The 27,031-nt window shown below is 37.7% G+C and overlaps 1 protein-coding gene across 11 annotated transcripts in view; it reads left to right on the top strand.

The window, feature by feature from the left end:
- The window catches only part of CACNA2D1 (calcium voltage-gated channel auxiliary subunit alpha2delta 1), a 433,534-nt gene that overhangs the window by 299,042 nt on the left and 107,461 nt on the right, over positions 1-27,031 (top strand). For all 11 annotated transcript variants that reach the window (XR_003557130.2, XR_008747812.1, XM_055808421.1 and 8 more), the window contains exons 8-10: positions 19,263-19,332; positions 20,189-20,239; positions 21,309-21,408. Coding sequence is in view for 9 of the 11 variants with exons in the window: in XM_055808421.1 (XP_055664396.1) it covers positions 19,263-19,332; positions 20,189-20,239; positions 21,309-21,408 (221 nt within the window). In the remaining 2 variants the exon portion in view is untranslated. The remainder of the gene's footprint in view (positions 1-19,262; positions 19,333-20,188; positions 20,240-21,308; positions 21,409-27,031) is intronic.

Raw genomic sequence — 27,031 nt, 5'->3', positions numbered from 1 at the left:
TGTTTCTTAAATGCATCTCTGTGCCAATATCTAGGAAATTAATTTTCAAGTGCAAGATTATCTCATATATTGAACAATTTTGTATATCTAGCTAAATTGTCAAGTCCAGTTGTTTACCAACACAGCACAGGAGCTTCAGAATCTCTATGTGTTCTTCCATAGAGCACCTCTATAAAATGGGAGAAGCTTGTTGTCCCCATTTTGAAGGTAGATATGTTGCTTGTGTATAATCTGTCTAAACACAAATTTAAATTTAGTATAAAACTCAAATCCTCATACCTCCTGCTTATTCCATACCTAAACGCCTAAGTTCTTATTAGCTGTCTAGTCCTGTCAGAATTTGAATTAGTAAAATTCTGGGTAATTCCCCAATTCTTAAATTCTGCACGTACACACACAGTAACCTGGAGGAGTCTGACAGTCCTTAAGTTGTGTGTGTGTTTTGTTCTGTGTGCCACCTTCTTCCCAGTTCCTTCTATTTATAGCTCAAAGTGGTAAGCTGTTTGAGTTTTAGATTTTTAGAACTGGTCTTTGTGCAAGGTTGTCCATCTTTCTTGTTTTGTGAACTCTTTCTCTCAATTTGCTGACACACACAAATGTTCTGAAAACGAAATTAAGTTTCATATGCTGGAATGGGCTTTTCACATTTGCTTTTTGAAAATGATATTATAAATTGTAAAACATTGCTTCCTTATATTTGCCTTAGGTAACCCTGCTTCAAAGTTGATTAATTTCTCCATAGTGATTATATTTCTGAAAGAATTTGGAAGTGTAAAAAATCAAAATCAAAATGCATAGATAAATCTGCTCATTATTATTTGAAATATATCAACTCAGTTTTTGTTCTTTAAAAAAAATAATCTTTGGTACTTCTAAGCTATAGAGGGTGTCTTCAGTCACAGGTTTCTTGAACTAATGTTTTTATCTGATAGTATCCCACTGCCTCGAGTAATGGGCTAGATGTTACATCACTTCTGCCCTAAATAGGCACCTGGGCTGTCCTTGTCACCATAGTAACCAGCAGCATGAAGGGATCTTTCTGAGTGAACCTATGGGTGGAAAGTACGTGTGAAATATAAGATTATTTTTCTATTACATATATCCCATTGTTTTCTACATATATTCTATTTTTGGCACTGTTATACACTCCTCTAGCATCACATATATGATTTCACATACTTTTCAGCTGTGCTTATCTGCCTCTGGTACATTTGTGTTCCCTTGTCTTTATCGAGAGGACAAGACAGGGGACAATTTCCTTCTGACAGTGACCTAGACTGAGACATGTGGCAGTTCCTTTCCTCAGACCTTCTTTATACCCTATATGTTATTAGGGTTAGATACAATAGTAATTAGTTGCAATAGAATAAGAAACTTAATTTACCAAAAATAACTAACAGCATCAGGTAGAGGAAGTAATGGTACCAAAGTGTTTGCTTCCTTTAATGTTACAACTTCATTCGTCCATCAAACGTTCCTTATGCAAAATGTCTTTTTTACTGAGGAGAAAACCATATTCTATGTGGTGTTACCTTTGTGGTTTTTTTGAAGGAGAAGAAAATATATCTAGGCAAGCCAGATTTAGGAAGATATTAGGTAGATAATGATATGCAAGAAGCTGAGTATTAGATATATATACATAAACACACATACATGTCGATACATGCAGTGATGGCAGAACCTATGCCAGGCATAGAAGGGAACTAACTGTACAGCTTCTTCCTATGTTTACCATACAAGGTGCCCCAATAGAAACATCAGAGACTGCACTGAGCTCAGCGTCTCTCTTGATAGATTAATACATTACTTCTTTTTGTTTATTAACTATTTTCCCCTAGGGTATACTCTGTTCAGCTCTCACTCTCAAATATCAAACCAGAAATGGCAGAGAAAACCCAAAGGTGCAGGAGACCTCCATGGGCCTCAAACCTATTTTTTCACCTCTTTCAGTTAGGTCTTTAATCAGCTTGATTTAAAGAATCACTACGAGTTTCCTCATACAGAACTTTTTCTTCTTTAGATTATTTAGGAATGTGTGTCTTGCCTCAAATACTTTTAAATATTACTGAGGGTACTTAGTATCAACATTTTCATTATTTTCAGTGGCAGCATACTTCTGCAGCAAAATGCTAAGCTCTGTTACTGTGCTGGCAACCATCCATTTTGATATGAAGATGCCAATAGCAATTTTAAGATTTCTATTAGCTGTTCTATGAGCTCAGAACAACTCAAGAGTAAGTAAACGGTATTTTAATAGAAGAGCTCAAAAGTATAAACAAATAAAGTGAATGGAACTTTTGAGAAGGATGTAATAGATACTCATTCTTATATTTAAAGTTATATATCACATATCAGTCTTTCTTTCAAGAGATGGTTTCAGCATTGTAATGCATTGTCCTTTTTGCATACATTTATGGAGTTGTACCAGAATCAAGACAAGAATCTCTTATCTTCAGGTGAGGAAGATACCTGATAAAATTCATAGTTTAAAAGGGAGATGTACAAAAGGTGGAAGCAAGGACGGATGACCTGGGAGGAATATAAAGACACTGTCCAAGCATGTAGAAACATGGTTAGAAAAGCCAAAGCCCCCTGGAGTTGAACCTGGTGAGGGGTATGAAGGGCAACAAGAAGAGCTTCTACAGCAGGGGTCCTCAAACTTTTTAACCAGGGGGGTGGCATGCGGATGAAGTGGCAGGCAGTCATCTGTGGCTGCTTGGTTTCACCCCCCGCCCCCAACCCCCGGTGGGGTGGGGGGGTCTTTAAATACTGGGGGCCGGATTGAGGACCCTGGGGGGCTGTATCTGGCCTGCGGGCCATAGTTTGAGGACCCCTGTTCTACAGGAACACTAGCAGCAAAAGAAAGACTAAGGAAAATAAGGACTTGCTGCAGAATGTGGTCTGGCTGCTCCATGCTGGAGCAGGGAAATTGTTGACAAAAGGCATGGGAAAGGCCAAGTTACTCACTACATTATTCACCTCAGTCCTTAGTCATCAGACCAGCCCTTAGTAATTGCAGGCCTCTGTGGTCAGAAGGAAATTCTGGAGCAAGGTTGACTTACCCTCAGTGAAGGAGGATCAGGTTAGGGAACATTTAAACAAACTAGACATGTACAAGTCCTTGTGACCTGATGGGATGCACCCATGAATACTGAGGGGACTGCTGGACGTCATTGCAAGACCATCCTTGCTTATCACTGAAAGATCACAGAAACTGGGAGAAGTTCCTGAGGTTCCTTCTTTCCTGAAGAAACAAGTGTCACTTGTATCTTCAAGAAGGGCAAGAAGAGGATCTGGGGAACTACAATGTGTCAGACTCACATTAGTCCTTAGGAAATCGATGGAGCAAGTCCCCTGGAAACTATTTTAAAGCATAGTGAGGACAAGGTGATTGAGACTGGTCAACATGGGTGAAAGGGGGAATCATGCCTGATCAACCTGATGACTGTCTGCGAGGAGATGACAGACTTGGTGGATGAGGGAAAAGCAGTGATGTTATTTGTCTTGACTTCAAAAGGAAGTCTTTTGACATGGTTTCCCTTAATATTCTCATAGACAAACTGATGAAGTACAGCTTAGATAAATGGACAGTGAGGTGGACTGATAACTGTCTGAACTGCTGATCTCAAAGGGTTATGAGAAGTGACATGAAGTTCAGCCAGAGGCCAGTCAAAATCAGTGTACCCCAGGATTCAATACTGGGGCCAGTGCTATTCAACATCTTCATTAGTCACCTGGATGATGGGGCAGGGTTCACCCTCAGCAAGTCTGTAGGTGATTCAAAATTGAGAGTGTCTGATACATAAGATAGCTTTGCTGCCATTCAGAGGGATCTCGACAGGCTGGAGAACTGAGCTGACGGGAATCTTACAGAGTTCAACATAGGGAAATGCAAAGTTCTGCAAAGAACAACTACAGGCACCAGTACCTTCATGGGGCTGCCTAGCTGAAAAGCAGCTTTACAGAAAAAAAACCAAAACAACCAAACAAAAAACGGAGGCCCTGACAGACAAGTTGGACATGGCCAACAACAGCCTGGGATGCATTAGGCAAGGCATTTCTAGCAGGTGAAAGAGGTGATTCCCTTGACTTAGCACTGGTGAGACATTTATGGAGTGGAAGATCCAGTTCTAGGGTCTGCAGTAGAAGAGAGACAGGGACTTACTGAAAACCAGCAAAGATGATAAAGGACTTGGAGGAGAGGCTGAGAGATCTAGCTTTCAGCCTGGAGAAGATGAGGCTTAGAGGAATCTTACAAATGTGTATAAATAGAAGATGGAGAGGGCGAGCAGTTTCCATCACAGCAGTTTTCCTTTTCACTCTGTATTTTCTCACACTTCTGAAAGAAAATTTAGAAATTCTCACATAAATCTTAAATACTGTCATTCAGAACAACAGAAACAACATCATGTGTAGTTGTTTTCATAAAATGTCTAGTTACGTTTCAGTATCTGTCCATGGTATCAGAGAGTATCAAGGAGTACCAGCACTGCTGGGCCAGTATGGAAGTGCACAGCTGATGGATTAGCCATGGCAAAGGTACTCATCCACATGGAGAAAGCTTTTCAACTTAATTCCAGTCTTAGTCTATTTTTTAGGATTACTGTCAGTTCAGAAGTAACAGTGTACTCGGTGCTTGTTTTAGGAAGTAGGGGGTTGTTTATTAATTTTTCTTCAACACACATACTAACGTGTGGCAAAGACAATGTTAAAAATGTTGGACATACTGAGACCTCTTGGTGCATGCAGTGTTTGTCCTGGGGTCAGCTTCACATGTCAGCCCAACAAGTCCACAATGACAAGACACAGGGTCAGGATAAGCAAAATACAACACGGTACACAGACATCCATACAGTGTAGACTGGGCAAGGAGCAAGGGTCTGAGCTTGAATGAAGCTCTGAAACCAAGAGACAGAGGTTTCCAGGAGATTTCTTGCAGCTTTTTGTCCCTTCCCTCTTCCCACATCAGCACTCCCAGGTTACACATCTGCACCTTATAAACATGGGCTTGAACGCAGGCAGCAATGGCCTAGGAGCCTGCGGAGCCTGCTAGTGCATGTAAGGCCCTTCATTTTTAAGGAACAGAATCATTTCATCATGTTTGCATGAGACTACAATTGATTCCATAATCTTTTCTGCCTTCGCTTAAAAATTTCCCTCTTGCTTAAAGGGGAAAAAATGTGAAAGTAGCACCAGACAACTTCCTTCTGCTCAGAAACTAAATTGCATTTGCTGCCTTATTAATGGAGGATGAAAAGAAGACTCCATATGTTTTCTGTTCATGTTTATCCATCAGTGCAAAAACTAGGCACAGGCCATGCAGTGCTTGTTTGCAAACAATCTGAATTTATTACACCGGATATAATGAAGTTAGCTTGCAAGTACTTTGGATTCTGCATGATTTTATGGTTCTATTCAAGTTGCAACTGGCCATTTCATCTGTCATTAACACAGACCTACTACTAACACATTAAAAATGTGAAATGTTACAGGTTTAATATACTGTTGGCCAAAATTTGGATATTTTCTGAGCATTTATTTTATTTTCTTCTTTGTTTATATATATATTTAATAATTCATAGCAACAGTTAAAGTATGTTAAAATTGTTAAAACAAGTTAACAGACTGGTGGAATTGTGAAGTCAATGAAATCAAATGGCTCAGGCACAGTTTTTTCACAGCCAACTGTAATGTCTTCATGTTACAAGCATACCATACAAGAGGCATTTTTGCAGATAGATTTATCCTTGTAATCAGTATGCACAAAATCCTTTGTGACTGATATGTAGGTAAATAAAACATTCTCATAAAGCTATATGGGAGGGATTTCTGTTGTTTAAGGTTTTGTTGCTAAACTTAATTTCCATAGCAAGAAGATACAATGTGATGGATGAGATTAGATTCAGTAAAATTAAATTCAAGTTGCATTGAAATCTGGGAATTAAAAAAAAAAAAAAAAAAAAAGGAAAAGATATCAGCAGTTTTAAATATCCATGTGCCAGTATGTAACTGAAATCAGAATTTCAGGTACATTTTACATTGACAAGTCTGACCAGAAAAGCCAGACCCAGATGTAAAGGCGTGTAGTGAATATGTATTGCATCCTGTTAGACATGATACTGTTATCTGTATGGTTCTGTCTGACTTGCAGCCACAGGGACCTTGAGGTCATTATCCTGCACTACTGTCCAGTGCATACTCAGGGGCTGTTTTGATTCATCTCAGAAAACAAAGGATCTTGATTTACTTGGTAGCATTTTGGGGAATTAGTTACATCTTCTTTTCTTCTGTTAAATAGGAAGTTACAATCAGGTTTTCTGAACATGTCCCACATGACCTGTATGAGAAAACCCTTCCTCTTTCTTAACTTTCAAGTTGCAAACAGAATTTTAGCTGAGTTATCTGCAGATGGCAAGATAGGACTGGTCATATAAATAACTTTTCTTTCCTTTTTGTTTTTGTTTTAAGGCTCAGTTGTGTTGAATTCATGTTTTCAATTCTAGTTGTTTTACAAATCCACCAGGTTTAAAAATATTTGTAGAAGTTATTAGCCTTTGTTGTGCAAGGGAACCGTTTTCCACTATTTATGTATAACTCATAAATAAGACTCACTTTTCACCTCTAAATGAAAGAAAGCTGAAATGTATTTTGTGGGGTTTTTAAAGCAAACCCTCCTGAAATTTGATATGGAATTCTGAAAGGCAAAGTTTTTGGAAACAGTAAACAAAACCAGAAGAGTTTCAGTGGGAAAACTGTTAGCCACCAATTTTAAAATTTCAGTTCTCTGTGAAATGGCAAGAGAGCACAATTTATTATAAATGTTGAAGCACTTTTTCAGTAGTAGATAGTAGATATACATCTTTCTGCCTAATTTTTGAGTTTATACTTCTAATTGTAGAAACTCATATTAGCTTTTAAGATGTCATTTTAAGATGACACTTGCCTAATTCTAGTCCAGACATAGTGCTTCAGTAGTTTTTGACTCAAAGTGAAAGCAGTAATCCTACAGCATTTTAGCAAGATCATTGAAGTTACCAATTTGTTCCAATCCCATTGAAACTTGCAAAGACATAAACCAGCAAATATCACAACATGGTATTTTAATAACCAAAAGTTTCTTTTCTGGAATGCTTTAAAAGAAAAGGGAAAATATAGTCATCCTCAGAGGATAAGATACTTCAAATAGACACTTGAAATGGATTAATATTCTGGAAGGATGGATCTCATTCACCAGATATGGACTATCTAATACAGAATAGATGATGCCTTTTTTAAAGATAAGAATAAGTGGCAATAATCATAGAATCAGAGAAGTAACCTGGACCAACCCTCCTGCTCAAGCAGGTCCACCTAGAATCTATAATGTAGGTCAGGTTTTGTTTGTTTGTTTGTTTTTTTAATGATATTGTTTCCAAAGAGATTTTTTTCTTTGGTGGCAGGAAATTGAAAAATGAAACTTTTTTTTTTTTTTTTTTTTTTTTAAAATCTTGAATTCATTCCCTGTGGGCTTGCACATGTAGAGCTTTGTTGACTCCATGTAGACAGAAAGGTGCTTTAATATAGATCAAACTGCAGATTTCATTTATAATTAACCACAGAGCAGTGAACAAATCTGTTACACAAAAACAAATAAATGTAATTTAAATAGTTTAATATGGTTTGACAGATATTAAGTTACTTACCTTTTGTGAGGTATCTACCCAGCTAATTACACTGCTGGGTTTTAGAAAGCAGCTATCTCAAAGTACAATGTAATGTCATTTTTTTGGCACGATACTTGGAAGTGTAGGTACAAACAAATGGTTTTTTTTTTTCCTCTTTTAAACCTGAAATCCTTCTTAATTATAGAGGTAATGAGGATTATAATTGTTAATCAATGTTTCACTAAAATACTGCAATAGGAAGCATATTATTTTCACTGTAGCAATTACTGCTTAAACAAATTTTAAAAACATTTTATGTATTGATGTACTTTTGCCTGATACCACCTTTCTCTGTTTTGTTGTTGGGGGGGGTGGGGGTGGGGTTGTTTGGTTTTTTTATAGGCTAATACCCTTAGTAAAGAATGCATTTTGTTTTGGACTCCAGACAGCTGACATTTATTTGTGGTTAACTATGATATAGGAGGCTTTCTAGTTATAGCAATAAATACGCTTAAGAAAGTTTGTCTGCAAAGGATTACTCACACAAAAACACAACATTGATTTAGATGAATGTTTAGTAAGAAAACTGTTTTATCAGCAACACCAACTTCTGTAAATAAAGTATACTAAATAAAATTTGTCAAAGGTAGTACTTGAAAGAGTAGTACTGATATGGATGGTTTCAGGTTCCAGTTAGTGGGGTTTATATAGCAATAACAGCAGTATGATGATACATGTATATATTCAGCTTTTTTTATGAGGAAATGTTGAACATAAAGTCAGTGTGACAGTATTTGGTCTGCAGTGTGCTGAAGGTGGAAATCTGCCACACTTGGTCAAGGTATGAAAAGCTGAGGCAATTCGTAACAAAAATAAAACTGAAAAAGAAATACTACCCTGTCCCCAGATGTTCCAAATTTCCCCACTTCCATCTGGGCATTTAACAAAGGCATATGGGAAATTACATTTAAAACTTGCTTTCCCAATACGGTATGTCTGTCGACTTCCACTCTCCCAAAGTGCTGCATAGCTCTGTGACTTCTCTCTGTTGGTTTTTGTTCTTTTTTTTTTTTTTTTCATAGAGGAAAAAGTAGCCTCCAGGCTGCAGTTCTGTGGCCCTTTTCTTATCACATAACTTAAAAACGTATTTGTCATTTTTGTTTGACCTTACCTGTGTTACAGAAAAATGGTAGCAGAAGAAATAAAATGGGTAGGGGACAGCCCAGATGCATATAACTACAAGAAAGCCAGTAAGAGGTGCTACAATATTGAATTCTTAGGTGAACATTGGGAACTTCATACTAATGAAGAGAAATAGTATTTCCGAAGGAGACTGACTCTTTGGCAGACTTCCAGGTGAACTAGCCATGAAGTAGCATTTCAGAATGTTGGCAGTCCTGTTATTTATGAAGATATGACTGTTTACTCGAGAAGTATTGAATTCAAGTTGCAAAGTATCTGTGAAGTTAAAATCATTCTTAGCGAAATTAGTAGATACCGAACAAGACTGCAGTGTTGGAATTGAGTGCCTACATAATCTTAATTTAAGTATATCTGAGTATGTCTTAATCATTCATAAAGGTATTTCTTAAGCTCATCTGCTCCCTCGGCTTCAAAGATATATCTGTACTAGTAAACAGAACAAGTCAGAGTTTTATTAGAACCCCCTAGGCAGCCCCACAGTGTGACTGAAGGGGCAACACATGCTGGCAGCCATTCCCAAAGGACAGCTCTGGATGCTGTTTTCTTTCTTCTGGACTACAAGGTTCTCCAGTCCTGTTCTAGGAGGCTTCATGTTCTCAAACACCCCTACATTATTTTGTGCTATTACTGCAGGGCATATATAAACTCCATGGAATATACCACACAGCTTAATTTTCATCCCCAAAACCCGTTCTGGTTTAAAGGTAGTAAAAATATCACTGTCTTCATTTTGCAGATTAAAGAAACAGGTGTCGAGAGGTAAAATGACTTTTTCAGTGATCGTCCACAGGTTAGGAATTCAAGCCAGGAATAAGTGTAACACCAAGTTTCTATAAGATTCAGTGTGCTATTATTATATTTATTAACCCATACCTAAATTCATAGCATTGTTTAGACATCAGCAGATGTGTTAATCTTCTCAGGATCTTTGTAATATCAGTGCTGAAGAGTACAGTGATAAGAGCCGTTCTATTCTTTCCCATTTTTTACTCTAGATTGTATTCTTTCCCTTTTTTATTCTAGATTTGCCTTATATTTAGCCTTACTTTGTTTATCTATATAATAAATAAGTACACTATGATAGGAACTTCAATTAATTAGAGAAAAAATCTCTTTAGATCCCTCATGCCTGTGTTTTACTAGGATATTCCTATGTAATTGGGGCTTAAAGGTGTTAAATAAAGGAATTCATAGATAAAGAAAATATAATTCTGTGGTGCTAATTATCCAGAAAAATATTTTTTTCCTTAAACTCTTGAGATTCTTAGATTAAAATAAGGATAGAGAAGAGCTAGTATTATTGCTTTCCCTTCTTAAAAAATAAAAAAATCTTGAACCTATTTCCAGATGTCAGTGGAGCAGGTCTCATTCAGCTACTGGAGCATTCCCTGCTTAGACAAATTAATAATGGAAGAGCTTTAGAAATCAATTTCGTATAAAATAAAATGGTGTATCTCCAGATGAAGGACTTGCTGTGCACAGCTGCTCTTGTGTTAAGCATTAATGGTAAGCAATAGTGTTGCGGCCATAATATTGAACTTTCCAAAGAAAGTCATTACTGAAGCAGATACTAAGAGAGTAAAAAGCCTAAAAAATCTATACCAAATGAATGAAAAGCCTTGAAAAACTGAGAACTTCACCTTCTTTTTTTTGCAAAGGGTTTTGTATTTAATAGCTGTTAGTTCCTGTTAACAACTTAACATTTAAAGGAACCATTAAAGTAAAATAACCAAACCAAACCCAAAACACTTTCTCAGTAATCCATCTTATAAATTATCAAGTAGTGCAATTAGTGTATAAATTGGATAGTTCTACTTTTTACATTGAAATAAGCCTCTTTGAGCATTGTTCACATTTTTTTTTCTTTTCTTTCTTTTTTCTTTTTTTTTTATTGTTGAAATCTGGGAGGAAAGGACATGGGCTGACATGTCTGGATCTAACCATACTCATGATATGGAAAATCTTACAATATGTTTAATTCTGGCTTATTTTTCAAATCTGATGTGCTGAGTGTTGTTGTTCTGTGCAAACAGATCCACCAAGCTCTGATATTCCATCCTCCTTTGCGGGGATTGTAGCTAGCCCGGGTGAAACCAATGCAAACAACACATGTATTGAGGATGAAATTCAGTTTATATGTGTGTCACTGAAATAGGGAATATGACTTAACTTAATAGGGAATAAGACTTAACACCAATGTTGCATTAAGAAGCAGCCATTCTTTATTGCAGTGCTGGATGCACAGGGGTTCGCTCCACCTAATGTGCATAGCTTCCTTCTCTCAGGTAGCTCTTTTTATGCAGTACATGTATACATATTCAAAATGTTTCCTGTAAAAGGCACACATATTCATGAGATTGCCCAATACTAATTACAGTATTCGCCCTCTCCCTCATGCATGCCCAGCTGTCCAGAGCGGAGGTCTTCAGTGGTCTCGAGGGTCTGTAAATCTGCCCTCTCCTCTATTCAGTTGGCTAGAGTTCTCCTTTGTAGTCCGCATATATGGTCTTAAACCATATCAGTCTGGATTTATTGCATACAAGTATACAAAGATTACTTTCAAACAAACAAGGTACTTAACACTAGCTGTTCGAACTTAGGATGCATGACAACTTCTGAGTTCTTAAGATTAAACCTTAACCCTTTTGTAACATCAGCAGAAGCAGAAATACTTGCTTCTGAATGGAGACAACACAGATACATTTGAGAGGTTAATTTTAGGTTGCAGACAGCAGTGTTTGTTACACATTCAAATTGCTTTTGTTTATTTTGGCATATTGGGACCAATAAAGCAATGCATGTGTTTGTGTATGGACTGTTCCCATATAAAAATCATTGCTGAACTGATTTGGGATGAAACTGCATTGCCCATAACCATGTAAGTAATATATTCTGAACAAAACTTTATGAGATGATTACCCTTTTTTTTTTTTTTTTATGGTGATGGTGCTGTAAAAATTACAGAGGACATTCCACAGAGCTGTTTATGTTAGATAAGGTTTTACTTGGAGATAATTTGACCTTTTGACAATTTTAAGTCATTATCTAAGTAAAATAGTTAGGAAACGGCTGCATTCATTCTTGACTGAACATATTCTGTGGTAGCACAGAGCTAGTCAGGAACAATCTCTGTTTGGGGGGGATGGTACTGATCAGTTATTAATCCAAGGTGTCATTATGAAGCCGGGCCCAGAGTTGTAGTGAATGGATTTAAATCCACTTGGTAGCCAGTCACAAGTGGTGTTCCCCAGGGCTCAGTATTGCTGTGAGTTTTGTTGAATGTCTTTATCAATGATCTAGACAAAGGGATCGAGTGCACCCTTAGTAAGTTGGTGACAGGAAGTTGGGCGGGAGTATTGATCTGCTTGAGGGTGGGAAATCTCTGCAAAGGAATCTGGACAGGCAGGATTGATGGGCTGAGGCAAATAATATGGGATTCAAAAGGCTAAGTGTCAGGTTCTGCACTTAGATCACAATAACCCAATGCAACACTTCAGGCCTGAGGAACAGTGGCTGGAAATCTGCCTGCTAGAAGAGGACCTGGGGGTGTTGGTCAACAGCTGGCTGTATATGAGCCAGCAGTGTGTCCAGGTGGCCAAGAAGGCCAATAGTATCCTGGCTTTTATCAGAAATAGCATGGCCAGCAGGACTGTTTGACCCTGGCTGGATACCCAGGTGGTACCCAGGTACCTACCAAAATCACTCTATAACTCCCCTCCACAACTGGACAGAAGAGAGAAAATGTTACAAAAGGCTTGTGGGTTGAGATCAGGACAGGGGGATCGCTCAGCAGTTACTGTCATGGGCAAAACAGACTCAAGTTGGGGAAATTAGTTCAATTTATTGCCATTCAATTCAGAGTAGGGTAATGAGAACTAAAACGCAAAACTTAAAAGCACCTTCCACCCACCCTTCCTTGCTCCCCAGGCTCAAATTCACTCTCAATTTCTCTACCTCCTCTGCTCCAGCAGTGCAGGGGGACGGGGAATAGAGCTCATGGTCAATTCATCACATGTTGCTTGTGCTGCTCCTTCCTCCTCATACTCTTCCCCTGCTCCAGCATGGGGTCCCTCCTGTTGGAGAAAGTTCTCCAATGTGAGTCCTTCCCATAGGCTGCAGTTCTTCATGAGCTGCTCCAGCGTGGATCCCTTCCATGGGGTGCAGTCCTTCAGGAATGGGCTGCTCCAGCATAGTGCCCTGTGGGGTCACAAGTTCTTCCAGCAAACCTGCCTCAGCGTGGGCTTCGCACAGGGTCACAGTCTCCTTTGGGCTTCCAGCTGCTCCAGTGTGGGGTCCTCTGTGGGCTGCAGAGGGACAGCCTGCCTCACCATGGTCCTCACCATGGGCTACAGAGAACTCTGTGCTCCAGCACCTGAAGCATCTCCTGCACTGCCCTGGGTGTCTGCAGAGTTGTTGCTCTCACATATTCTCATTCCTCTCTTCTGCTGCAATTGTTGCATGGAATTTTTTTTTGTTTCCCTTTCTTAAATATGTTATCACAAGAGCGCTACCACCATCGATGATTGGTTTGACTTTGGCCAGCAGTGGGTCCATCCTGGAGATGGCTGGCATTGGTTCCATTTGTCATAGGAGAAGCTTCTGGCAGCTTCTCACAGAAGCCACCCCTGTAGCCTCTCTGCTACCAAAACCTTGCCATGCAGATCCACTAGGGTTGTAATATGAATATGAGGAAAAACTTCTTTACCGTGAGGGTGACAGAGCCCTGGAACAGGCTGCCCGGAGAGGCTGTGGGGTCTCCTTCTCTGGGGGCATTCAAACCCCACCTGGATATGACTCTGCGCGACATGTTCTGGGAGACCCTGTTTTAGCAGGAGGCTGGACTAAGTGATCTCCAGAGGTCCCTTCCAACCCTGACCATTCTGTCTGTGATTCTGTGGTTGTCCTGGAGCACTGTGTTCAGTTTTCGGCCCCTTGCTACGAGAGGGACATTGAGGTGCTGGAGTGTGTCCAGAGAAAAGCAAGGAAGCTGGTGAAGTATCTGGAGCACAAATCTGATGAGGAACAGCTGAGGGAACTGGGGTTGTTTAGCCTGGAGAAAAGGAGGCTGAGGGGAGACGTTATTGCTCTCTACAACTACCTGACAGGAGGTTGCAGTGAGGTGGGTGTTGGTCTCTTCTCCCAAGTAACAAGTGACAGGACAAGAGGAAATGGCCTGAAGTTGCACAAGGGGAGGTTTAGATTGGATATTAGGAAAAATTTCTTCACCAAAAGGGTTGCCAAGTGTTGGAACAGGCTGCCCAAGGAGGTGGTTGAGTCACCATCTCTGGTGGTATTGAAAAGTGCTATGTTAATGGTTGGACTTGATGATATTAAGGTCTTTTCCAATGTAAACAATCTAGGATTGTGTGATAGAAATATCCTGAGTCCTAAATATAGTGGTGCAAAATGCTTTATGATGGTTAATGTTAGGGGCTGTTGAAGTTATATCAGTTTATTATTTTTAGCTATCATGTCTCACCACTTTCCACCTTTTACTGAAAAATAATTCCATGACTTCTTTCTGAGCTGCAAGCTAAGTAACACCACATTTCCGAGCTAGTGTGGGTTATCATGTACTTGAATGCAGGTTTGTTCATGTAAATTCACTAAAAGGTGAGAAGAGGTTTGAAATGAAACTAAAGGGAAACTACAGGCTGTAGGTTGCATCTTTGCTCCATCTGAGGAAAACTTTACTGAATCTGGCACAGGGAATTGCATTATCTGTGTTTATGGATGTTTTGAATAACCATATGAATGTTTATTTGAGAAGTAACAAGGTAAAATTCAACTTTAACAAATACTTGTTTGACTAACCTGGTACATGCTATGTTGAGGTTGACTACCTAGTAACCCTCTGAGATGAGGCCTCTCCCCAAATGCATTACAGGGATGTAAAACTGTTAATAATTCATCTGTGTGTCTCTGTTCCTTGCACATGCATACCTAACTAGCAGAGTAGGACAGATGTAACGGGTCTTACTTGGCAGGACTTTCAGGAAGGCCTCCCCCATGACAATCACCTATGCCTCTGGAATCATCTCATGAATTAAAAATGGGCAAATGTAACCAAGATCTGCCTTTCCTGTAGAATACTTTAATTTAGGCTTTACCCTGTGACAGCCTCTGTCCTGCATTAATCGTTTTTGCATTTATCAACAAAACTGAGGATTTCCACTCTACATGTGCAGAAATAACAGAAGAGTATGCCTTATTCTTGCTTGAAATGTAGCCAGGCCTGTATCTCCATAATACAAACAGCAGAAGTGGGAGGGATAACAAATCCAATGAATAATGTATAAAATATCAAGTCTAACCATATGCCAAACAAGAAAATCATCAAAGGAGAACATGACTAAAGCCTAATGTATGCAACAGAGAACTGTGTAGTGTTGAAATAGTTCAAAGATATTAGTATGCAGCAATGAAACACAGTGAGGCTGACTTCTTCAAGGCGTTTGGTGAGCCAGGTTCAAGGCATCTGATTAAAATGCATGTTTTAAACAATAAGTTATATAAATAAAACTGTAAATCTCTAAATCCTCGATCTTCAAATTTATTTATTTATATTTTTTTTAGGAAAACGTGTAATCATCTTTTGAGGTATTTCATTTTGCTTTCATCTTAGACCACATAATGGCTTTTGTCAGTAAGATGTAAGCCAGTTTCCCCCAATGGCTTTATAGTGTGATCTGTATATGGACCAAGGAATCCATGTCTTTTTCAGTGGTCTCCATCCCTTCTGATTATTTCCTGTATAATCATAAAGTGCATAATAACTTATTTTTGCATAGAGAGCATTTATTATCTTTTTAAAAAATGATTTTTAAAAAGATGAAATCAGGATACAAAATTAGATCATTGGAGATAAACGTTTTAGGGGAATTTCAGTTTCCTAGTAATAGCAATTTCAATAAGATCCTTAAATACTTGGAACGTTACCAAAACCAGTGAATAGATTTGAGACCATTCAAAGCCATCTAAAATTAAAGGCGTTAGTCCAGAGAGAGCTTAGGATGAATGAGTAATTTAATCATATTACTTCTTGAGGTTGAAGAGGGAATTCAGCACTTCTTTGGTGTGAATGAAATTTTAGATACTAGGGGCTGAGTTCTTATTTATGTTTCACTATGCAGAGACTTACTACTAGATTATATAAACTGTTGTAGAAAACATCACAAAATCAATAGAACTAGTTTTCTCAGTAAACATTGTAATTCCTTAATTAATATTTATATGATCCAGCACCCAGTAATATCTGATGACAAATTTTGCAGTCACACCATAAATCCAGAAAAAAATTCCTCACATGGAAATGTAAGCATGTAGGCGTTTGTTATAAAATTTGTCCTGCAGAAGGTAATATATTAATTAGGAAAAAGAAACTTATTGACATGTGGTACAGAACATACCAGTTTCGTGGTATGGCAAGAAGTAATGTTTCTGAAGACCTTCTCCAGATCTCTGTGAAGCCGCTGATGATCTTTACAGGCTGTGTGTACTGAAAGGGCCAAGCTAGTGAAAGATAAGTAGAATTTAACAGTTGCGTTCACCATTCAGTCTTTCTCCAATATGAAAAACTACAAGTGTTACCACGCACAGTAATCTCCGAAAGGATTAGACAGGCTGTAAGTAGTGTGCCAGGTGGTTTATTCATGGTTTCTTTTGTGTATAACTGGACCGTTTCAATAGTTCTTACTCTAGTTCTGGTGAATGTCTTCCCTTCCGTTGTACTTTTTAGCTTAATAACACATATGTAGCCAGAACAGGACAGTTTGAATTTTGTTGCAATCCAGGAAATTACTGAAAAACTATGGTAGAACTGAATGCGAGGCTTAGTTGCCAGAAGGACTTCCTCCGAACAGTGATTTGGAAAGCTATGTCTTCAGAACCTTCATTTTTCTCTGTCTCAACCAGAATTTCTGAGCATTCTCTCCATAAAGAGAAGGAAAGAAACATAATTTCAAGAAGTGATTTTCTGGTTTTTATTACAGTTAAAAGAGCCCCAACTTTTGTTATACAGAACCTTTTGGTGCTTTTGGAAATATTAGGGAAAGTTACAGGCATTTCAAATTTTATTATTTGGTGTTTCCTCGCAAGGTTAAGTTAACATTTATTTTGCCTCTTCATATTTCTGAAAGATTTGCCACACTATGTTTGGTCTAAAGGGCCCGATTCTGAAGTATGTTCTGTCCAGGCAACTGGTGTTGACTTCAAGGAAGTGATACTTTGTCAGGTACATTAACATATCTTTGTAGCTTGCAAATTCTGAAGAACAATGTAGCTGAATTATTTCTCAGATTGTCTTCTGTTACACAGACAAAATGTAATCTTAACCCGTATTTCAGTAAATTTTCATTCAGAATTTAGAAAAGTTAGATTGTAGCTCAAAATAGTATGTGAAGTTACACTACCATCTTCTTGAAGGTTATAAAAGATAAATTGTAGCTAAATGTTCATGTGACGATTTTCAGTAGATAATTTATGTTAGCAAAGGAGCTAATCTGTTATTTTGTGAGCCTTTAGAAAATGGATTCAATTTTGAATTAATACCTATGTAAGTATCCACTGTGACAGCAGAGGAGGTTGATGTTAGAAGCACGGTCCATCAGCTCCTGCATTCAAAGTCTCTTTGAACCACCATCATTTGCTTTGGAGAATGCAGTTAAGGAGTTGGACTTACCATTTATACGGAAAAATAACTAAAAAGAAAATTTTCAATTGACTTAGTGGAAATGACTAAGAGGTAGCAGTGTAAATTACCTTTTATCTGTTGTTTTGAAATAAATCCAGATGCATACGCTCAGATAATTCTCTGCTAATTAAGACTGTCCAAGATATGCGTCGATTAAGAGGGACGTATATGATAGGGCATAAGCTGTTATTGGATGGAATAACTTTTTGTGGAAAGGTTGAAAGTTTGGGTAAAGATACAGCAGTGTTGGTCAGTACCTTGATTTATATTTGCTATTTTACCTAAACCACTTATAATACAAACTGAAGTGAGTTCATTGGATGCAGATTTTGCAGGTCTTAGGGAATGTATGTCAAGGATGGGGGTTTGGATGGAATTCCAATGGATACATTAGTCTGGACGGACACAAAAAGTCCATGATCAAACGTGCTAACCATGGCTTCAGACTCATAAAATACTGCTGAGTTTAGCCTGTGTGTACCTAAATAATGATACTTAAGTTACAAAATTGACATATATCATTCCCAAAAATTCTGTTCTCTCATTTTCAGAAATTTCAAAGACCCTTATACCTTTAGATTGCAAAGGACCCATCAGGTGGTTTAGTCTGAGATCGTAGAAAATAACGGTATAGAGTCTGAGGTTCTTGTGCTGTGCATCAATATACGGTGTTTTCAGTGGCTGATAATTGTATACTGATATATATACTGTCGGTTATGTTTGGTTTAAATGTTCTGGTAACTGATGTACCAGATCAGGTTATGATCACTTAGGAAAGAGTACATTTAGTAAAATCAAAAATAGACAGCTACTCTGAGCTGATGGCTTCTTTTATATTAAATGGATAGAGGTATCATAATTCTTCCCATTTGTCTTTGATGAATGCTTTTTTGGGAAGAATCCTGGAGCTGCCTATATCTTTCTTTATTTCCTAGACAGGAAAATTATTAACATCAGGAAATAGCTCCTCCAATGTTGTTGGCATACAGTAAGAGAGCAATTTGCAGAACATTATTTCATTTCGTATAACTTTTCACATTTTTACTTGTGTTTGTTAAGATATCAAAGGGTTTTGAAAGGCTTATTTTGTTTTTAGTAAGGAAAAGTTTCCTACCCTTGCAGAAAATTAAAGTAAAGCTTAGATTAAATGCTTGCAAATGGTTACTAATCTTAGCATTTTCTTAACAGTGACACAAATATCTCAACCTCATTTTATTTCCAGAAGATATTATATTTTCATATTACTTTTCTAATTTCCATTTTTAGGTAAAGCTTTCTTAAGTCAGTGTGTAGATGCATAACTGAGCTTTAGATCAATGCAGTATTATTGTATACAACATAATTAACATAACTGTTTTCAAAATTAAGTGCTTTCTTGTTAAAAAATAAAAAAAAATATTTCATATTCTAAAGCACTTTGGTTGAAATTCTGGTTCCATTGAAGTCAGAGGACAATTATAGTCAGTAACTGTTTCTTCAACACAACTTGGCGCTTTAAGGTCTTAATTATATATATATTTATCAGATTGTATGATATGCTCATACATATAGGGGTATGTAGGTATTTCAAAACCAGATTACACAAATACAGACAATTTTTTTCCATAACAAATGTTTATATTTATATAGTGCAAAGTCTCTGATATTGAATCATATTGTTGTATTTTGAATACTTAAGATTAAGTTTTTGATTTATTCTATACGTATTTTTTTTACCTTTTTAGCTTCCCCATGGGTAGATAAAAGTCGAACTCCAAACAAGATAGATCTGTATGATGTTCGCAGAAGACCATGGTAAGCTTTCTTTAAAGGACTTATGCATACACATCACTTACTTTATGCATATGACTGTAAAGACAAATTTCTCAAATTATTTATATCTAGTAGTCCTTACTTTTACCTATTGCTATTTTCTTTTTAAAAAAATCAGTTAATTCTTCTAAATAAACAGTTTTCAGATCATACTACTTACTACGCAATATCCACTAGAGTGTCTTGTACGGTTGCATTACATGGATTTTTTCGTGAGAGGTTAACAAATAGGTATAAGGCAATTAAAAACTTCAATTTTGTGCCAAAATCAAATGTAATTCAGATTATTAGACTGAGCCATTCTTCCAGACTTTTGTAAGAGTTTAAAAATATGTCTCAGTGGTTTAGACCAGCAAAAAAATCACTAAATTGGTAAAGACAAGAGAACAGGGGATTGTTTCTCATAATTTTTTTCTGTAAGCGTCTGGAGTCATAGTAATGTGTATTAATACATGAAGTCATACTGGTTGAATATACTTTTTCAAAGGGCAAAGTATTTTACTCTAAGCTGGGCTGACTCATTTTATTACTTAATAACTCATCTGTCATCAAGATCTTTATGCTCTTGCAATAGCATTCATGTTTTTCAGTTATCAACATCTGAAAATAGTGAATTTTGAATAGTATGCCTACTTTCGACTTTCCTAGTGTAGTTTATGCTTTGGTTTACTTAGTGGGACAGAGCAAGAAAGAAAATGATAGCACATGCTTTTCTACTAGCCACAATAGAAGAATTTAATTGGTTCAGTTAGATTTAGAGTAGAGATCACAGATTGTATTCCATCACTAGCAAATGTGTTTTCACGTTTGTGTCATTCACACCCTTTATTTATTTCAGGTATATCCAAGGAGCTGCATCTCCCAAAGACATGCTTATTTTAGTTGATGCGTAAGTGTTTAATGTCTGGGTATTGATATTAGAGGGGTAAAAGTACTTAGATATATTGAACAAATCTCTGTATGCAGAGAAATGGAGAGAGGATTAAGAAGTCCTTACATGCAAGGATCAAAAATGTTGGTATGAAGAAAATAAATACACAGGAAAAATAGTTCCAGAAGGCCCAAACCAAATCTGAAAATTATTTAAATGGTGGACAAAAAAGTGGGTTTTAATCACTTTAATATTATTCTGCTTTCATCTTCTTAATTACTGAAATAATCAATTAAAAAAAATTCATATGCTTGCCAGGATTCATTGTAAAACACAAACCTAAACCCAAATGACTAGAAGCATAACAGTACATTTAATCATGATTTCATGATCCTGAAGGGTGAGAATGTGTGCAGACTTCACATGCTTTACTGTACATATTTAAAAATTGCCAAATTTGGTTACTATAAAACATTAATAGAAAGTGAGCAAAGAAATTAATAAAAATTATCTCTTTGCCTTGGCAAAGCTTCCTTTGTTTCGGTAATATTGAGGGACTCAAGGAAGCACTGAACCTAATGTGTCAAACAGATTGCTTTATGCTGAAAAAATTCTCAGTAAGAGAATTTGCACTTAGTGCTTTTAAATGTAGTGAAGTGCTTTCATATAATCAGTGAGTTTTATCAACATTTGCTATCTCTTCACTTCGGCTTAGGTTTTGCCTTGAATCAAACAGGCTGTCATTTGAGTATTTGAAAATCTAAAGCTCTAAATCTGTGTGTAGGGGTATAAAATGTTTAGATAATGCATTGGTTGAAGGTGATAAACACAGATTTCTTGAAATGAAAATGAGGAAATAATGAATCATTATGACTTCACCTGAGCCAGAAGACTGGGGCTTTGAATGGCAGTTTTGGACTTAATTTTTATAACAATACTCCTGATGAGTTGGAGAATTCAGGACAATTATTGACAAATTTAGTGTGAAATCAGTGACAGTGCTGGTTGGTGTCCTGTATTTTCTTTGTACATTTAAAATAAAATTTGTTTAAATCATTTTTTCTATTATCTTGTGGATTTCTTTTAGGAGCGGGAGTGTCAGTGGATTGACATTGAAGCTGATCCGCACCTCAGTCATTGAGATGTTAGAGACCTTGTCTGACGATGACTTTGTGAATGTAGTTTCAGTGAGTATCTGTTCTTTCCACAAAATTTGGATTGTCAACAAAGCCATAAGCAAACTGGTTTTATTGCCACATATGAGATACTTGAATGTTAAGCTACTAAGAGACTTAAAATATATTGCAAAATACAACATTTGGCTTACTGTTTTCTTGTAAATATAATGAAAGTCCTAGATTTGTTGCTATCTATACATTTGAGTGAAGGGCAAAAGTAAATTAAAAAACCTCTGTAGCCAAATTCTCCTTTCTAGTATATTATTCTGGTCTCTGTAACACATCTTCTATTTGACTGGTATATGCAAATTATCTTGAAATAATTGGTGGTTCCCAGGTTTTATACTGTGGTATGAGATAAAATGATACAGAGGAGATAAGGGGAAGTTCCTTCTTCCACACAGCAGATACTTGGGTTGCTTGTGTTAATTGATGCATGATGATGGAACCTATACAGCCATACATCTGACCTGCCAAAGGGGTGTTGCTGGGAAGTTCTACACTTAGGAACCTGATGGGTAGCAAAAAACCTTTTTCCCATAATAAGTAACATATTAGAGGGGAGAATCCATGAAGGAACTTTAAAATGCACATATTTATACATAGGGGGAGAGCATATGTGATGTGCAGGTCAGAGGATTGTTAAGAGAAGGGTAGGATTGTAAGGAGTTTCAGATGAAGGTGATGCTGGCTTTTTCAGGGCTGGCTTTTCAGCAGCTGAGATCTTCAAGAACATGATCTGAAACTTTAGTAGGACCTATGATTACTACACTTCAAACTTGACTGCAATACTTAAAAAATCTGTTTCTGTATAATAGAGTTTCAAAGTATTCTCTAAAATAGTTTGGATTTGCTTTTTTTAATGGTATTTTAGTCTTTCTGACACTTCCCTGGAATCTGAAGTACAAATTCCTGGTTTTCAAGAAAGCTGAAGGCAGAATAAAATAGATTTGGGGAGGGGGAAAATGGTATGGGCAACTTGCAGTTTTCAGGCTGATACCTTGGATGTCATGATCTAGCCTTGGGCAAGGCTTTTTTGTTTTTTTATTAAGCTGCTGAACTGTAGAGCTTTGATTCTAAGGCTTTAGGATGGGGACATTGACATAGTCTTAATGACAAGAGACAGCCTGCATGGTGAGGAACTGGAATGATTTTGGAGACCATTTTCAACTTCTACAGATGTGTTGTAGCCAGCCTGCAGGGCTGAAATATCACTATCAGAAATCTCTTTGAGCACTGCTTATTGCTGCATCATTTGCTGTCAGTCTAGCTAGACCTCTCTCCAAGTAGTAGAAAGAAGCTTTTATTTGCAGTGGCATTTCCTTTGTTAAAGTTTTTTAATAGTGGATTAGACCATTTTTTTTAGTCTAAATAGCAGTGGGAAAAAGTGCTAATGTTCATTATTATTATTATTATTATTGTTATTATAGGAAATAAGCTTTTCTGTAATGACATTAGAGAGCTGAAATCTCGTTGTAAGGTTCGCTGGTTTAAAACAAAAAGAAAAAAGATTATAATCCTAAACTGCTGGAAATTGATTACTGTGTTCATTGGAGCTGTGCCAGTTTTTGCCGCTGGAAAATCTGGACCCCCACTACCTCCTGATTTCACAACTTTCCGACTCGTTCCTTCATTTGCTCACAGCTGACCAGAAACAGTGTATCATAGTGCTAAGCCTTCCTTAGGCTCAGGTTATTTTATTAGCTAAGGTTCAGTGTTATTCTAGTGGGTCCCCAAGGCTGGGATTTGTATCAAATGTAGCAATCTTTTAATATTTTCTACAGTGCATTTTAGCAGTGGTTTGTAACTTACAATATGTAAGGACGTTTTTTCTTTGAATTAACTTTAGAGGCACACATCAGCTATTTGCAGAACCAAAGGACTTTTTGGTCATGCTGCACTCATCCTCAGAGTAAGGCAACACTCACAGAAATATAAATAACAGAACATGGTGTCTCTAAATCTTTTATAAAGTATTATTTGGTGTTGTGCACTTGTCATTTAAAAGCCGATGTAAGTTCCTTTCAGTATTGCAATTACTTTTGTGTAACCTATGTTTTCATATATTTGTATGACTTGCATATTGGAATTGTGAGTCGTCGTGTTCTGACATTTTATTTCTCTTAACAGAAAGGGAATCATAAGCTATAGATGGGAAACAAATGATTGTAGTACTACTACAAGGCATTCTTAAAGCAAGAACAGTGAGCACAGAATTATGGTGGGTTTTTTAGGATTTTTCCCTTTTTTTTTCAGTTTTCCTTTTTTATTTTTTTTTTCTTTCTCAGTTTTTCCACAGTCCAACCAAAGCCTCAAAGTTAAGCACCAGAGGTCACATTGCTGAAGATGATGATATATTATCACACTCAGTATTATGTGTTCTTAAGATTATTCACAAAAGCATATACACAGGACTAGTTTTTATACAGTATTCATCCACTACAAAGGTGGTATTAATTGCTGTACTCTTTTCATGTATGTTTCTTCTTTTTTATCTGAGTATCCTGACACTTCAAGTAAAACATATTGCATTAGAATGATCATTTGTTTTGATCTTTGAAAATTTGAATAAAGATGAGATCTCAGACCTCCTAAATGAAAGCCATGTATGCAATTTTAAGTTCTTCATCTTACTGTTTACTCTTTTCCCACTTATTCTTCCTTGTATACCTTTGCTGAAAACCTTCATGTTTTTTTAGGGTTTTGTACTGTGTTAAAAGGCAGATGATTCTTTAATTCTTGTCTAATTTTAAAATAATCTCATTTTTCTTTTTTCTAAATGATCTGAGGACTGTCTAGAGATATGGTGTTACACAAAAGATACTCCGGTCACAAGTGGTGTTCCCCAGGGCTCAGTATGGGAACAGCGGCCAGTTCTGTTCTGATTATATATCTTTACCAACGATCTGGACGAGGGGGACCGAGTGCACCCTCGGTCGGTTTGCAGGTGACAGCGAGCTGGGGGCAGTGCTGACCTGCGGGAGGGCAGGGGGCTCTGCAGAGGGGGCTGGGCAGGCCGGGCCGATGGGCCGAGGCCACTTGTAGGAGGTTCAACAGGGCTCAGTGCCGGGTCCTGCCCCTGGGTCACACCAGCCCCGCGCAGCGCGACGGGCTGGGGCAGGGGGCTGGGAACTGCCTGGGGGGAAGGGCCTGGGGGGGCTGGGTGACAGCCCTGGGCAGGAGCCAGCCGTGTGCCCGGGGGGGCCAGAAGGCCAGCAGCGTCCTGGCTGGCATCTGAAACAGTGTGGCCAGCAGGGCCAGGGCAGTGACCGTCCCCCTGCACTGGGCACTGGTGAGGCCGCACCTCGAACACGGGGTTCAGCTTTGGGCCCCTCACTTCAGGAGGGACGTTGAGGGGCTGGAGCGTGTCCAGAGAGGGGCAATGCAGCTGGTGAAGGGTCTGGGGCACAAGTCTGATGGGGAGCGGCTGAGGAAACCAGTTGTTTAGCCTGGAGAAAAGGAGGCTCGGGGGGGGGGGGGGGGGGGGGGGGGGGGGCTTACCATTCTCTACAACTATCTGAAAGGAGTTTGTAGTGAGGTGGGTGTTGGTCTCTTCTCCCAAGTAACAAGTGACAGGACAAGAGGAAATGGCCTGAAGTTGCACAAGGGGAGGTTTAGATTGGATATTAGGAAAAATTTCTTCACCAAAAGGGTTGCCAAGTGTTGGAACAGGCTGCCCAGGGAGGTGGTTGAGTCACCATCCCTGGAAGTATTGAAAAGACATGTAGATGTGGTACTTAAAGACATGGTTTAGTGGTAGACTTGATGGTCCTGGTTTAAAGGTTGGTCTTGATGATATTAAAGATCTTTTCCAACCTAAATGATTCTATGATTCTTATCATTACCTATATCATTATTCTTCACAACCCATAATGATAAAGGCATGTCTAAATCAAATCAAACTCCAGTGCTTTCCTAATAAATCCAAACCCCAAGGTATCATCTTAAACATTTTGTTCTAGGTGAAATAATTTTTATTTCTTTTTCAATTTCTATATTTTTCTTATTCAGTTTTATTTATTTATTATTCAATACATTTCATGTTACTGCTTAAGGACATTTTCCCTTTAAGCATTCTGGTATTATTGACTAATTAAAATTCCAAAAAGCTAGGTAAAAAAAATCAGTTAATACAATATTAGTGATAGATATATGAACACTAGCAATAACTAGAATTTGTCTACAATTTTTCTTTTCCTCCTAGGTCTTTTAGCCAAGAAAGCAACAGTTGTTTTATGGCTTGTTAGCTTTAATAACCATAGAGTGTTTTGTAATGAGGTTTTGAGTTAACTAGAGAGCTGTTTTACTGCTAACCTCTGCCAAGATGTTGTCCCACAAAACCCATGTGTGTGATGATTCATGCCTATAACTGAAAGACGTGGATTTAAACTCATGCAAATCACTTCTAGAAAGTGACAGGATGATTTAATGAACCGTGTCTGGTATATGGAGAAATCCTAGGGAACAAAAAGCTGAACAGTAGGTGTGTTAAAATACATTAGTTCTACTGATTTAATATAGTTACATTTATTTCCAGTGAAAAAAGGTTGAATGAAGTATTAAGTCATGTAAAGATTGCCAGGGGTTAATATGTCATGATTTCCTCTGGGATTTGCATTTTTCTTATCTGAAGTGCTGTGCTTTGTTGAAGAAAGAAAAACTGCTGTTTGAAAGAGTTTAAATGTATGAGTAATACAGCTGTTTTCCCACTAATCTGGTTATATGCTTTGATAGCAGTAAGTGGTAGATGATAGAGGCAGCAATTCCATCCCAGCACGTTATGATTTAGTGACTTGGTTTCAAATGTTGACACAGAGAGTATAATTTGTTTATGATTGTGGGTAGGCTGCAGTTTGCAGGGGAAATACGTTTCAACTTCAAATCTGTAGAGGTGCGGAGAACCATGCAAAGGAAAAACCCATCTTACACAAACATGTTAAAGGTCAGGAGCTGTAGGACTGTTTAAAATAATACAGCCTTTGTAAAAATCCAAACTAGTGTTTACTGTTTAGGAACTGGAAATTAAATGTTATGAGCATACTAGGGATAAGAGAATCATGTTCTGGGAATATTGAAAGCTCATCTGCTCTTGTGCAGTTCTGCATATCAACTAAAATCAGAGGGAAGGAGATATCTGAATTAATTGATTTCAAAGAAAACACTATGCACGCAGCCTATGAAATTATCATTGGGGATAAAAGCAATCTGTGGATGATACACCCCTTTTCCCACTGATTTTTAATAGCAGTTTATGATGTAATTCCCACAGCTCAGTGGTTGAAAACCTGTTTAATTTGCCCCCTTACTGCCAAGTTGATACTATTTTATGCCTTCCTAATTAAAATATTTAAATATGATAATACAGAGAAAAAAGACAGTTATGTAAAGAGCTTCTCAGTTTATCAAAGGGCTCCTTTCCCTTTCTGCTGCCATGTTCCTTCCTGTGTTCTGCAGTTCAGATTGCACCTATATTCTCTTAGGTACAGGGAGACATTCCTTCCTTCTGGGAAATAACTTAAGCTTGTTTAAAAATGTAACGAACAGGCCATGGGTGGAAATCTTAGCTGAAGTCCTATTGAATAGAGGCAGAGTCTAGATTTTGCAGCCAGGTAGCCTGTCATGCTTATGCTTT

The sequence above is a fragment of the Falco peregrinus genome, chromosome 6, assembly GCF_023634155.1.
Source record: "Falco peregrinus isolate bFalPer1 chromosome 6, bFalPer1.pri, whole genome shotgun sequence".
NCBI classification, from domain to species: Eukaryota; Metazoa; Chordata; class Aves; order Falconiformes; family Falconidae; genus Falco; species Falco peregrinus.
Note: the sequence above shows the minus strand (reverse complement) of the source record. Positions and strands in the feature narration are given on the sequence as shown.